Source organism: Oreochromis niloticus, linkage group LG3, assembly GCF_001858045.2.
Source record: "Oreochromis niloticus isolate F11D_XX linkage group LG3, O_niloticus_UMD_NMBU, whole genome shotgun sequence".
NCBI lineage: Eukaryota > Metazoa > Chordata > Actinopteri > Cichliformes > Cichlidae > Oreochromis > Oreochromis niloticus.
In genome coordinates, this window is record NC_031967.2 from 44389110 (window position 1) to 44403502 (window position 14393).

At 39.9% G+C, this 14393-nt stretch overlaps 1 protein-coding gene across 4 annotated transcripts in view; it reads right to left on the minus strand.

The window, feature by feature from the left end:
• The window catches only part of LOC112843292 (myelin-oligodendrocyte glycoprotein), a 45939-nt gene extending 38052 nt beyond the window's left edge, over window positions 1-7887 (minus strand). The window contains exons 1-5 of one of the 4 annotated variants that reach the window (XM_025901743.1): window positions 5341-5536; window positions 3963-4340; window positions 3776-3853; window positions 3586-3686; window positions 2502-3495 (exon numbers count right to left, since the gene is read on the minus strand). In XM_025901743.1, the coding sequence (XP_025757528.1) occupies window positions 3451-3495; window positions 3586-3686; window positions 3776-3853; window positions 3963-4340; window positions 5341-5437 (699 nt within the window). In that variant the 5' untranslated portion in view covers window positions 5438-5536 and the 3' untranslated portion in view covers window positions 2502-3450. Of the gene's footprint in view, window positions 1-2501; window positions 3496-3585; window positions 3690-3775; window positions 3854-3962; window positions 4341-5340 lie in introns of those variants that run through there. The other 3 variants (XM_025901736.1, XM_025901734.1, XM_025901728.1) reach the window with 3 other exon arrangements.
• Between the last annotated feature and the right edge of the window lie 6506 nt (window positions 7888-14393).

The following is a 14393-nucleotide window of genomic DNA, read 5'->3' on the forward strand; positions in this document are numbered from 1 at the left end:
TCCGGACTGTTCTCTTCTTCTACTTTAAACAGAAAATGTCGTTTAAAACAACAACAACACACTGAGGATCTCTCTGTTAGGTCCGGCCCTCATTGGCTATTTCTAAAACACCCGTTAAAACTCTTTTTTTCCCCTTAGCTTTATTTATTTGTTTATTATTAATATTGTTGTTGTTGTTGTTGTTGTTGTTGTTGTCGAATGACTGTGCGGTTGTTGGGGGATCTGTGTACCACTTGTGTTTTTATAAAGTTATTTTTTGAATTACTTGAAAATAAAACCTAAAACACAGCTGAAAACCTGCCTGGTTATACCGGTAAACACAACAGTGTTTGCTCACTATAGTTTATTATTGAACTTTTGTTTTTGCCTAGCACTGAGTTACTAAGCAACAGAAACAGCCTCATAAACAGAGGGAGGAAACAGCAGAGTCACAGCTTATCTTGAACAGCCTCCACATTTGTTTGCAGGTTTTCCCCAAAACGTGTTGATGATAGAAATTGATAGTGAGTGAAGATTCATCTAGTTTCCTTGGTTTCACCAACAATGCTGGATCTAACAAGAACAGAACTGCCAAATACTTTTTTTAAAAAGCCCAACATGAAAACCACAGACACACAACTAACACTTTTCTGTGTTTTCTATCACCAGGTTTTACTTCTGCTTTACCCCCCCACAGCTTTCACTACAGTGTTATACACACTTTGAACAGCGGCTGTACTGAGAACAGAGCTCACTGCAGACAGTCCGGACGTCCCCACAACAAGAAAATTAAACTAAACCTGAAGCCAAACATAACAAAACGTTTTAAACTTTAAAATTAACTGAAACAATTTTCTAAACTTGAAAAACTCAAATAAAATCAGAAAATGTTAAGATTCATCTAGTTTCCTTGGTTTCACCCACAATGCTGGATCTAACACCCAGCTCAATAGATCCAGGTCAGAACAGCCTCAATGTGCAAAATCTGAAGCACCAAAAGACTCAAAGTTTCAAATAGTTTGCTTTTTTAATGGGCTTTTTTGTCAAATTTTAGGCTTAAAGAATGAAACTTAGGGAATGTTTTCTCCTGTTAAAGTCTACCCAGGTAAAAGTGAATAAAAAGGAGAAATGGAACAAGAGTCTGATCATCCCCTGAAGCAGCGCCCCTCTGCTGTTACGGGGCGTAAGTGTGGAAGTGAAAGTCAGGCTGGGAGTTTTTTTGCAGCTGTGGGCTGTTTTGAGACGCAGAGCTAAAAATCAAAAGTGGGGATGTGGGGGTCTTCCCACCTGGGTTGAAACCAAATGAGCAGAGAAAGGGGCATGTCGACCAGAGGGGAGGGAATCCCCCTCATTCCCAAAGTGTGATGCCATCACATGACTGAATGTGACTGTCCCAGATCACTCAGGATGAACTAATGTGTTTTTTATGGCTCCCAGTAAATATTCTCTGCTTTTGTGAGCACATGATATAAGAGTGAATGTGCCATAATAAGACCTGCAGGTCTGAATTAACTTAATTATCATAGAAATAAAATGTACTGGCTGAAACATACATGTAGGTCACATGTTGTTTGTGATCTTTCATGAATATTCACACGTTTGTTTTATTCAAAGTGTTTACAATCTCTCTGTGAACTTCCACAAACAGGGATTAGAGCAAAGTTTAAACATTAAAATCACTTCATTACACACGTTACATTTCTCACCCAGTTATAAGCTCGACTTCAGTAAAACGTGTCTCATCAGCTCAGCCACAAATGAATACTTTTAACACGACATCAACACACTGCTTCTCTTTATGATTACAACATACAGCACATTATTGTCTATCAGTCTTGCAAAAGTGGGATCACTGTTAATGGCCCTGTGAATGTCGCTGTTGACAGATCATTTCTTCTGCCTCTAAGTTTGTTACACTTTTCAAATATGTGCCAACATCTGAAGAAGAGCTTTGAATGGCCTTCATGAATAATTATAACTTGATTTATAGAGAACCCAGAGTTAGAAAGTGCTTCATAGTTCAAATTAAAGCCTCACATTGAAGATTAATGTGTTAAGAACATACAGACAGAAACAGTCACATGATCAGTCACATGATCAGTCACTGACAGACTATTAACCTATAAAATGAGTTTTCAGCAGTGCTGTTAAACAATTCAGTGAAATGAGAGTGAGTGTGATGAAGAGCTGAAGAAGAAACAGACAGCAGACACAGTGATGACAAACTGTTACAGATTTATTTGATTTCGTCATCATGTTCACCAAATACTGATGTTATTCAAGAACAACAACAGTAAACTCTGTGGATCATTTTAATATCTAACTAAGAAAAAACTCACATTTTTGATGATTTGATTAAATCATCATAGAGAACGTCATCAAATGCAAACAGGAAACAACACATGACAACAATAAATAAATAATTATGAATAGGATGAGGTATTAGTTGTAAAAACAAGAAAACACACAAATAGTAACAAAATGTCAAGAAGAGGCTGAAAATCAATGAATCTAAGAAACTCTTTCAGGTCAGTATTTAAATGTTTTTATTCTCGTGTTGAAGTTTAAGCTTGTTTCATCACACACTCATCTGTCTGTGACATAAACACTGACTTTGACTTAAAGGCAGCGAAAGCACAAAGTCACAAATCGGACTATGACGTTAAAGTCTGAGCATCGAGTCCCAACCAGCAGGAAGTTTCACAGTAAATGTAATAAATTAGTTGTAGTTTAAAAATCTGGAGTATAAATCAGCTTCTTTCTGTTTATAAAGTGCAGCAGTTACTTAAAGTGTTCAGCTTCAGTTTCTCTGAGACATTAAAGTTAACAGACAACTAACAAACAATGTTTGCATAAACCAAGAGCGCTTAATGTGAGCTCCATAAATCCTGTTCCTGGTACTTCACAGTCTACTGGTGATTTTCCAACAGTTTTAATTTTCATTTTAATTTGTCCATCAGAGACACTTTGAGGTGTCACTGAAAGATTTAAGTGCACCTTAACCAGTGAGGTAAAGACTAAATAATATTCATTAAACATGCTGACAGTGAGGCAGAGGAGTGTTTCTTCTCCAGGCTGAACTTCACAGTTTTGTATTGAAGGAGGAAATCCATCAGTTTCACTGCTTGATGTTTCCAAGCAGATCCTCCAGAGTCTGACAGCAGCCAAGAAATATTTCCTGTTTACATCCTCTGATCTTCCACTCTGAGTTTCCTTGTTCTACACTTTCTTTGTGGGAAAATGAGCTCGATAGATAAGCTGGACGAGGCTCGAGTCTCCAGCTGGGGTCAAAGTTCAAATCAGGCTCACATCCTTTTGTAGGAGTGACCTTATGATGATCTCAGTGCAGCTAGCTCCGAGGGTCACCCTGTGGATGCTGGTTTGAATCCCCAATGTGACTGAAGATCCAGCACAGATAAATCTCTGCTGCTCTCAGCTCCATTAACACCAACGCTCCTTTGAGCAAGGCAGCTAGACTGTTAGTGGTTGTTTTTGTGTCTCATCGTCTGGATGCTTCTGTTGAAAGAAGGAGAATAATGAGTCAGTCTGACGACACAAGAAGCAACAACATGTTTGTGTTTATTTGTTTGTTTCTTTCTTACTTACAGTTCGATTCTGATGATGGCAGCAAAAATATACAATAAGACCAGCAACAGCTACAGCTGATATAAAAGCGATGAGAAGAACCACAGTGACACTGGATCGACCTGCTGAAGTAGAAAAGACAAGAAGGTCAGCACAAATGCACAAAACCCAAACAGGGATGATGCAGAGAAGAGTTGGACTGTTTTCTCACCATTTGTTGGAGTCGTGTCCTGAGGATCTGGAGTTTGCAGCGGCGTCTCTGTCGTTGAGGTTTTAGCAAAGTTTGAATCTAAAAGACAAAACAGTCAAAAATCTCTTATTAGGCTGAAAGTTTGTATCAGGGGACAAAACAACTTTGAGTCTGGAACCACAAACATCACCAAAACAAATCTTCTCACCGACTACAAGTTCAACAACAGCAGCTTTCACTCTGCTCCTCAGCTTGGGGATGAAGCATCTGTATCTGCCGTTGTCTTCCTCCGACACGTTCAGGATCTTCAGTGAAATGTTCCCGTGTTTCATGGCGTCCATGAACAGCTCCGTCCTCCTGAAGTACGAGGCCATCTTCATGTCGGGGACCTCCTTCCTGTCCCTGTACAGGTGAACGTACTCCACTCGGCTCAGCCGGTCCGACGGGTCGGGCTTCAGGTCGGGTTTGGACCACTCCACCGTCAGACCCTGGACATCGAACGTGGGCGCCAGGTGGCACGGCAGGATGACATCATCACCCGGAGCGGCGACGATTGGAAGATCTGAACCAATCACCAGAACCTCACCTGGAAAGAGATGGAAAATTAAACCTCCTGAACTCCCACAGACCCCTGTCGAGTTACTACAAAGTGTCAGACATGTGCTGTTGTTGTCAGTGATGGTTGTTTGTTGTTCTGTTACAGACTGACTGACCCTCGTGTGCACCGTCTGTGGCCCTGAAATTCTAACATTGATTATATTAAACTTTATCAAGCAATAACTGATTGATCATCCTGATGCTCATCCAAGTTCTAAAAAACAACACAAGTATTTATTCATAACAATATTTCATGTGACTCATCCTAAGAAAGTTTTACACTCAAAGTAAACAAGCTGATTTAAGTCAATCACACAGTCTGCTTGGTGGTTTCACTCATTCATGTTGCCCTTCTAATGATTTACTTGTTAAGACTGACTGTTTAACCTCGCTGCGAGTTCAGAACTAATAACCAACTAATTTCATGTTTATTTTCAATTTTAAACTACAAGTCAAGAGTAAACTACAAAACACGCACAAACACCTGATTGGACGAAAGAGCCACGTGGGCAGTCAGACGTAATTCCTGAGTCATGACAGCAGATTATCAAACTAACACGTTTTTTTCTAAAAGCGAGGCGGGTTTGTGTTGTCAGCAGCAGCCTGTGTGCAGGCAGAGTCTGCGTCACTCCGGATCAATAAACAGTCTTTTAGTTTCGGCTCACCGGACGTTGTATTTGTAACTCTGCTCTTTCTCCCCTCTGACAAACACACGGCTCTAATAAGCACGTCACAGACCTGCTCGGTGAATCATCTCAATCATGTCTGTTATAAACAAACCTCTAAACTGAGAGCAGTCGCGTCACACAGTCAGAACCTGCCTGACAATCTTCTCGTTTTAAGGTGACTCACTGACAACTGTCACCACTGTTAGTGACGAACAACACAGCACAGCTGATAATAGTCAATTCAGCTTTTTCACATCCGCCAGTTTTTGATTAAAATTCACTGTAATCTGCACTAACATGCAGCTGGAAACATCTGTTTACCTTGTACAGGAGTCCAGACGGACAAAGCCGAGCACAGGAGAAAAGTCCAGAGTGAGAAAAAGTTAGAGTCCTTAAAGTAGAAGTTGTTCAGAGACATGATCGATGATTACAAATTCCGTTTTCTGACTGAAGAAAGTTTTTTTTCTGGAAAGCTGCAGTCCGATCAGTCCCTGCCTGCTTCGCTCTGAATGAATGACCTGTGAAGCTGACTCGCTCTTTATTTAAGAGCTGAGTTAACTCCACCCAGATCACGTGGTTGGGTTTACCCTCAGCCCCAGAGTGTTTGAAGTCCCAAGGCGTGATGACGTAATGGGAACTCCCACTCTGACGCTTGCGTGCCTGTCATGCTTTAACACATCACCTAAATAACTTTGTATTTAGATAATTTCTATAGAAACTCCGCGTCTCAGTTTGTAACTAATTGTGCTCGGTCTCACTTTCTGTTCAGTTTGAAGACTCAGAGATGTTATAATGTGTCTCACTGATAAAAATAAAAACAAGTCAACCTGTCAGGTGAAGTAAGCGACTCTGAACCTTTATAATAGAGAAACATGAAAGTCATATTAACGCAACAAAAACATGCTGTGTCATTAATGACTCAGCAGTATGTGGCACAGCATCCAGAGACTAACTGTATATTTATAACTGTTTAATCAATCCAATAATCTATTAGATACATAAAGTAACATTGGTCATTTATCTGTGAGATCAAACCTGCAGCAAAGATTCAACACTGTTTAAAATGTTGTGATGGTGTAACATCCTCCACCTGCCAGTATAAATGCTCACACATGTCAGTACAGAGAACAATGGAAGCTCTGCTGGTTACACTGATGCTGGGAGCACTGCACTCCTCCTTATATGCTATTAGTCAATACAGATATTTTATTTGTTTACACCATGCACAGCTATCACATCATTGCTAATAATAACCATAATCAGAGTCACAATAATACATCTGTATTTATAAATAACATACCAAAGAAGAGTAATAATATATACATTATGGATCAAGCATGTTTTAAATACCTTATTTATGTTTAACAGTGTGGCATTAATATAAAGTAAAATGAAATCAGGACTCGTAATGGATGAATTCCCAATAACAACATCAATTAGCTCCACAGAAGCTCAAACAATATGAACATGCTGTTTCTGCAGCTGTTCACAGTCTGTGCTTCACTGGAAGCAGATGATGCATTAATGACAGCAAAGTTTAACAGGAATAAACTCTCACTTCCTCATCCAGCACACGCGTCTCACATTTAGCACAGACTGCATGTAGCAACCACTAGTTTTGGCCACTGCCTCTACTGAGAATTAATGTCACCGCAGCCGGCCTGGACAATCCAAGATTATTACAGTGAAATAAACTTCAGTGGGTTTTTACTGTAACACATGCACTGGTTTACCTAAATCTTGTCTCTGACATTTGCACTCTATACATCACTAAATGATTATGATTAAAAGACATAAAACTAGACTGAAAGTAATAAAATTGAATAAAAATGATCAATAAAAACTAAGTTGAAATAAGAAAATTTGCTCTGGAAATAAAAAAAAAACTTACTCAGAAAAAAAAAAAGTGTTTTATTATAAGTTTGTCTTGAAGCAGGGCGACAGCGCTCCATCAGCTGGACTGTAAATCCTGCGCAAGACAACACGAGGCATCAGTTTGTATAAAATAAGTAAACGTGCTTCATCTCTCATCAGTTCAGCAGCTTTTTCTAACAGGAACTTCTCTGATTTAAAACAGACAGACGTCAGCCTACATCTGAAACCATTAAGTCAAATTAATGATTTACTGGTGGAAGTTTGACAAAAAGCCTCATAACCTCTGATGAAACTGTGACTCTTACAAGTGTGGCCGTATTATCATCATACAGAACGCTCTGTAAAATGATTTAAACTATTATGTCTCGTTTGACCTCTGAGCGTCTGCAGCGTGTTGGGCTCTAACTTTTGAGTGATGCAGAGAATGATGGTCAGATTATTAAGTATGAGTATTTATAGATGTTATGTTTTAATGAATCTCCTGATACTCTGGTTCATGTTTTAAAGGAAACAAACACATGTACTTTCACATAACATCACGTCCTGTTTTACATGAAAACATAACAGCTCTATGATGATATAAATATATTTGATCAAACGTGAAAATGGGAAAAACATTTAATTTATTCTATGACCATGTAAAACCATAACAGCTGTTAAACTCTGTCCTCACTGCTGTATCATAACAAATCCTTATAATTATCATCCATAATGATCAGTAACAAAAATAGCAGTTCAGGTGGATCACATGAGCTCTGCTTTGATTTCAGTCTTATTGCCCTCCAAAGTGTTTCTAACCACAAGTCAGATTTTATCTTCATGCAACAGTTTAATCTTTAATCTTTAGTTTCCTCACATCCAGTTTAGAATAACTGATGAACCCAATAAGCACATCTTCAAAGAGGAAACTGGAGAACACACGAACTCCCCACAGAAAGAGCCCAGCTGGGATTTTGACCGGCAACCTTTTTGCTGTGACTGTACAGTAAAGAACATTTTGGGTAAAAAAAAAAAACAATAAAATCAGCTGTGTTTGATCTTTTTAAAAAAAAATTCAGATTAATAATACATGTGATTTGACTTTCAGCTGATGTTTTCACTTTATGAATCAAACTCAGCTGAATACACCTGTAGTGCATTTAAATATCCCTGAAACACAACAGAAGTACAAAAACTACAAACATAGAACAGAAATAAACAAATAAAATTTAAAACAAGTGGAAACAAGTGATGTAATGAATCACTGACGGCACAATAAAGTTTATACAGACAAACAAAGTGAATGATGAGTCAGTCTGATTGCACAAGCAGCAACAACATACTTACTCTCACTTTTAGAGCGAAAGAAATGTGCAGAAAACCAGCGACAGATAACGACGACCACAGAGACCCTGCATCGATGTGCTGATGAAGAAAATAAGGTCACCACAAATACACAAAACCCCAAAAAGAAATGATGCAGAGAAAGGCTGGTGTGTTTACTCAACCTAATGTCTTCTTTACAAAAAGGTAACATTTGACCTACTTTCATTGGCTAATTCTGACCAATCACACAGGTGAACCAAAAATGTTTTAAATCATCCTCTGCTGAGCGACCTCTGAACCAAGAAGAACCTTAACTGTGCTGTGGATGCTGTTCGCTGTAACACTGACATGATGTGTGAGTCTGTAGTTTTAGTGAACCTGCCTCCTGTTTATGAGATATTTGTAGCAGAAGTCAGAGGGAATAAAAAAGGAAAAGGAAACGTATTTGCCATGAAATCTGAGTGTTTAGCAGTGTAAATATATTCTTGGTGCCGGATCAGGATGTGAGTAAAGGGCTAAAGTGAGGATCAAGTCACTTCTTGCAAAACGTCTGTTTTGAGCTTTCTATCTCTGATATTCTACCTTCACCTGATTTGAACCAAAAAATTTACATTTAGATTCATGGTTAACAAATGGTCACAAAAAGCATTTCAACATCTGATCAATTTGAGAAGAATCAGCCTCAATGTTAAGTATGTTTCCAGCAAAAGATTTGTATGATCAGTGGACTGATTCTTATTTAACAGAGACTCAGAGCACTTTATACAACATTCATCCAGTCATACAGAAACTTCTTCTATACTCGAGTGTTTTTTTATCTTTCTAACATTCTCACTCTGATGGATGCATCAGGGTTAGTGTGTTGCAGGATAGAGATTTGAGGAGCCAAAGATCAAACCACCAACCTTGTATGTATGTTTTACACACACACACACACACACACACACACACACACACACACACATATATATATTTTACAACAACAACAACAGTCGTCAGGCACTTTTTTGTAAAGCAACGACCCAGAAAAACAGTTGTGAAACTGGTCATAAACTCATGATCTCAGGTCAGGCGATAACTCTCAGTGGATCTGTCACTGGGAGTGTCAGTCGTTCCACACGCTTTCATAAACATCTTTTACATGTCTGATGTCATCAGAGGGATTCCCTCCTGCTTCACAATGCAGGGAGAACCATGTAAACAAACACAGATAACACTTTTATGATGGGTGTTGGTTGTTGGAACACCCACCAACCAACACCTGGTTGAGATCTGTGACCCAAATTCATTGTTTGCTTTACTTCCAGCAGCACTTTTATGATTCCTTATGACTTTTTAGTGAAACACACTTATGTGGATTTACACAGATGAGTCCAGCTATTGTGTAACACGTGAACTGTTCTGTATTACAGATAAAGTGAACCCTGCTGTCTCGTGCACTGACATTACCGCCACACAGGAAGTGAAACCTCGTACTTTCAGAGGGAAGAACATAAAAACTCACTCAGATACTCAAAGTCTGTCTTTCAAAGCTCAGCAGAGAAGATTCAGAATCACACTTTAACACATTTTGTGTCATTTAAGTGGAGCCTTTAAATGTTGTCTAAATATAACACAGCAGGTTTATTACTGGAGAGTCCAGTTCAAAAATAAACTGTGTTACACAATAACTATCTGCATCCTTCACTGGGAGACACTATTGTGACGTAGTTTCTGAAACATGAGTTATTTATAGCTCTGTTATTTGTAGTTCATTCCTTTTCGTCAGCAAAAGGAATGAACTAGGAATGAAAGACAGGAGGGAACTCCTTCCTTGTTTACTGTCAAGGCGTACACTGAACAAACAGCGCGTTCCTCTGGTCTTGGTGGATCTGTGCTCTCTTCCAGTCAAATTTTTCATTGCTACGTTTATTTCTTTAATTGTACTTTTTAACCTTCAGTGTCAAAAGAATCCTGTTCACTTATTTTCAGCAGCAGTTCTGTGTGTTTACTTTATTACTGGAACAGTTTTCTGAATTTAAATGTTTGAATCCAGTTGTTGTGTAAACACATGAAATGTTTGCAGATAAAGTGAACACAGCTGGAAACACTGTGAGGAAACAGAACACAAGTAACTATACTGTAACAATGAACGGCTCCTAAACATGTTAGCAATGAATAAGTTAAAATCTTTTAGGTCAGGTGATAACTGTGGATTTGTCACTGGGAGTGGGACTGATGCAGTCACAGTGTGTTAATGATAAAGGTGAGAGGTCATCTTTTGTCGTCAGGTTGAAGGAGTCCTCTCCTGCTGCCACCTGACCTGCCACTGGGAGTGTCATTTATTCCACATGACCTCTCACACGCTTTCATAAACATCTTTTACATAACATGTCTGATGTCATCAGAGGGATTCCCTCCTGCTTCACTACAGGGAGAACCATGTAAACAAACACTGGTAACACTTTTATGATGGGCGTTGCTGGTCGACACACACACAAACACGAGCTTAAAGTCAAACACCACTCGTGTGAAGAGTGATCTATACTGGTTACAGTGGTTAAAATACTGATCGTGGCCCCACCCAAAAAGCATAATCCTCCACAGCTCCCGGAGCAAATCAGCTGGGTCGGTACAGAGGTAACAAAGAAGCAGCACGACACACGGGCAGGGGATCACTCTGGCCCGGCCGCGTGGGCACAAATATAAACTACAGTCCACAAATAGACCAAATACAACAAGGCAAAGTGAAAGAAAATGAAACCAATGAAAAATAAAATTAACTGGGACAAGACAGCAGGGTCCAAAAACAGCAGCTGCTACAGGAGTTTCTATAGTTCAATTAGGCTGGAACAGAAACTGCTGAGGAGAGGTTTATAACAGCAGACAGATCCTGAAAAATGCATTTAGCTCTTAACCTTCTCTAGTTAGCAGTCAGGCTGTTTACCTCAGGGCTGAAGTCACTATACTGCACTACCTCTCTCCACGACAGCTGGAGTCAAAAAGGAATAAGACGGCCACGCTGGGACCACAAATGTGTCACTAAACAACTCAAATGTCCAAAGGAAAAAAGAAAGAATTGCAGGACAAACGTGCAGCCTACCTGTGGCTGTGGTGTAGCCCGACCAAGACCACCTGATTTATCCTGAAGATGTATCCGCTCGCAATGCTGCTTGCAGGAAGCAAGGGAGGAATGAACGGGAGGAAAACTGCGTAGCCGAGCAGCACCACCCTGCAATTAACGGACAGGTGCGTGTCAACCTCACTTAACTAGTCACGTGACAAACAGAGCGCGAGAGCAATAGGGCTAGTGAGTAGCCCATCTGGCTACATTGAGCTCTCACAGGATAAACACTGTAAACTCACTCAGTCATTTCCTTATTTCCTTGATGACATCATCATTGTTTATAAATAGGAGTGACCTGGTGATGTAATGGAAGTTTCAGGGCGGCGTTTGCATGCTTTCATACTATTACTCTCACTATCACAGGAAGCCAATCTCAGTCTCATCAATGACTTCATTTGGATTGTTATTGGCACAGACACGGACTCTCTAACCCTGCTGTTATCTCGGAGGGCTGTGCTATCCTACCCTGGATCACCACCAAGTCATTAGTTCAGGTTTGTGGATGACACCTTGGTGACAATCAAATCTCACCACAATTCACGGATCACAGCAACTAGCTGGACGATCACATCAGATACACCAGGGAGGATATAGAGGCAGGTTGGCCTTCTTACACTGTGAGATTTCCATAATTGGGGACATTTAAAAGCTGATGTGTACCGCTCATCATCCTCTGGGTGTCTTGAGGACGCTACAACACAGAGCAAACAGCATCCCCACGGATCCGGTGGCCCCAACCTTATAAGGTGTTTATAAGAAACCTGCAGTCAGCTGAGACCGAAGAAGTCACGTGGATCAGTGACGAAACGTTTCTCCCACTGAAAACATTCAGATGAACAAAATAAACTTTTATGGATCGTCTCACAAACACATGTTGTTGTAATGTTTCGCACAGATAACAAAAGAGAGAGAGAGTTTCATCACATCCTGATTCTGCTGCAGGTGAAACGAGGCTGAGCCGCTCGGTCCGATCAGACCTGTGTTTCAGGAACAGCAGCTGATAAACATCACGATTCACTCAGGACATTTAACATTTTCCGTCTTTAAAATAGGAAAGCAACTCTGACTAAAATCTGCATCATCGCTTCACCCACTCACCTCCTCCACCCGCAGCGTGTCACATGTCAGTATTGTGTGCAGAGAGCAGAGGAAGCTCTGCTAATTATCATTTTAACACATTAAAAATAAAAATAAAAATCAGGGCTGGCTCCTCTGCATTTCTGTGCTGTGACTCAAACACGCGATGTCCCACTACAACAATGCAGAGTAACGAACAAACTACTGCGGCCGTTAACACTAAACTCAAGCTGCAAACACAGCTTCGAGTAATCACAGGTGAGTATAACATTACTGCAGACACCATAAAAATCACGTGTAACACAAATATTTGCCCTCCGTTTATTTTAACGTCCTTTACTGACCTTTTCTTTGGGAGCTTCGACGCGGACATCCACTTTATCGAAGGCCAGGAAGTAAACAGCTCTGGTCACGTGACAATATACTCCAAGCACGTGCCACTGCTATTTCTCCACATTATAATATTAAAGTATTTACTGAAGGGGAAAATAAAAGAGGCAGAAAGGTTCAGCTTCTCATTTTCTACTTTAATCAGAAACTTGTTTAAAACAACAACAACACACCGAGGATCTCATTGGCTGTTTCTAAAACACCTGTTAAACTCTTTTTATTTATTGACTTTTAACTCGGAATTAAAGTGCTGTGTTGTCATCTTTATTTATTTATTATTAAACTTGTTGTGGTTGTCATTACAGACTGGAAGCTGCAGAGACATGAAAGATGACACAAAGCTGAACTTTTAAAGAAGGAAAAGACATTTAGGCATTTATTTATTTTAAATACTTATTTATGAATTATTTGAAAATAAAACCTAACACTAAGCTTTTCTTGGTAGTGTGCAGAACAAACTTGATGACACTAAATCCCAGAAAGCTTAAAGTCAACCAATCACATCCAAGCTTTGAGGGTCCCCCCCCCCCCAAGGCTGTGAGCAAGGTGGCAGAAAAAAAACAAAGCTGGCTGAATCCAAAACACAGCGAAAAACCTGCCTGGTTATCACAGTAACCACAGCAGTGTTTGCTCAGTATACTTTATTTATGGGCTGTTTCCGTTGGACCTTGTACTGAGTTACTAAGCAACTGAAACAGCCTCATAAATGTTACCAGAGGGAGAAAACAGTGCCTGCAGTCACAGCCTCCATATTTGTAGTTCCTTGTTTGTAGGACGATTTCTCCAAAACACGTGTCGATCATACTTATTGATATTCTATAATAAGTAGTGTTGTTTGGAGTTGTGCTGAGCTTTTCTGCGTCACTTTGGGCATCATCAAGATGTGATGCCCACATTGGCCAGGAGGTGTCGCTGTGAGATGGCTTTGAGGCTCTCTTTGTGCATCATTAATGACGCTTACAGGCATCTTCTTCAGATCACCTTTGCTGAGAAGTTCACCAGGAGCAAAGAAACAGGAACAGAAAAGCCAAATATTTTTTAAAAGGTCCAACATGAAAACCACAACTGACACTTTTCTGTGTTTTCTATCACCTGGTTGTACTTCTGCTTCCCCCCCCACAGCTTTCACTACAGTGTAACACACACTTTGTACACAGAGTTGGTTTGCTGAGGCCGGGGTGGCTCAGCTTACAGGGTGGTGGGTCTTAGAGGACAGATCAACATGTAAAGTGTGACTCGTGGTGTAGCTGGCTCTGACCGTGGACTGTGTGTTTTATCCATTTTGTTATTGTGACACTGGCCTGTTTATCCTTCCATTTTTATCATTATTGTACTAATAAATGATCTTTTAGAGTTTCGTTAGTTTTCATTTTATTCCCACAGTTGAGACGGTTGGTGAGACCTCCAATAAGTATGTGTGTGTTACATTTACTTTTAGTGTTTGCTCGATGAGACGTCGATAATCAGGTTTATTGAGACTCCGTAAACTTAGTTTAATTCATAATTTATTTTTTTACTTCTTTATATTTGTATTGAACTGCTTTCAGGAAGTTGCTGTTATTGTAACACCTGCACTGCTTTTCCTGAAGCTTGACTCTGACAGTAATTAAACATAATAAGC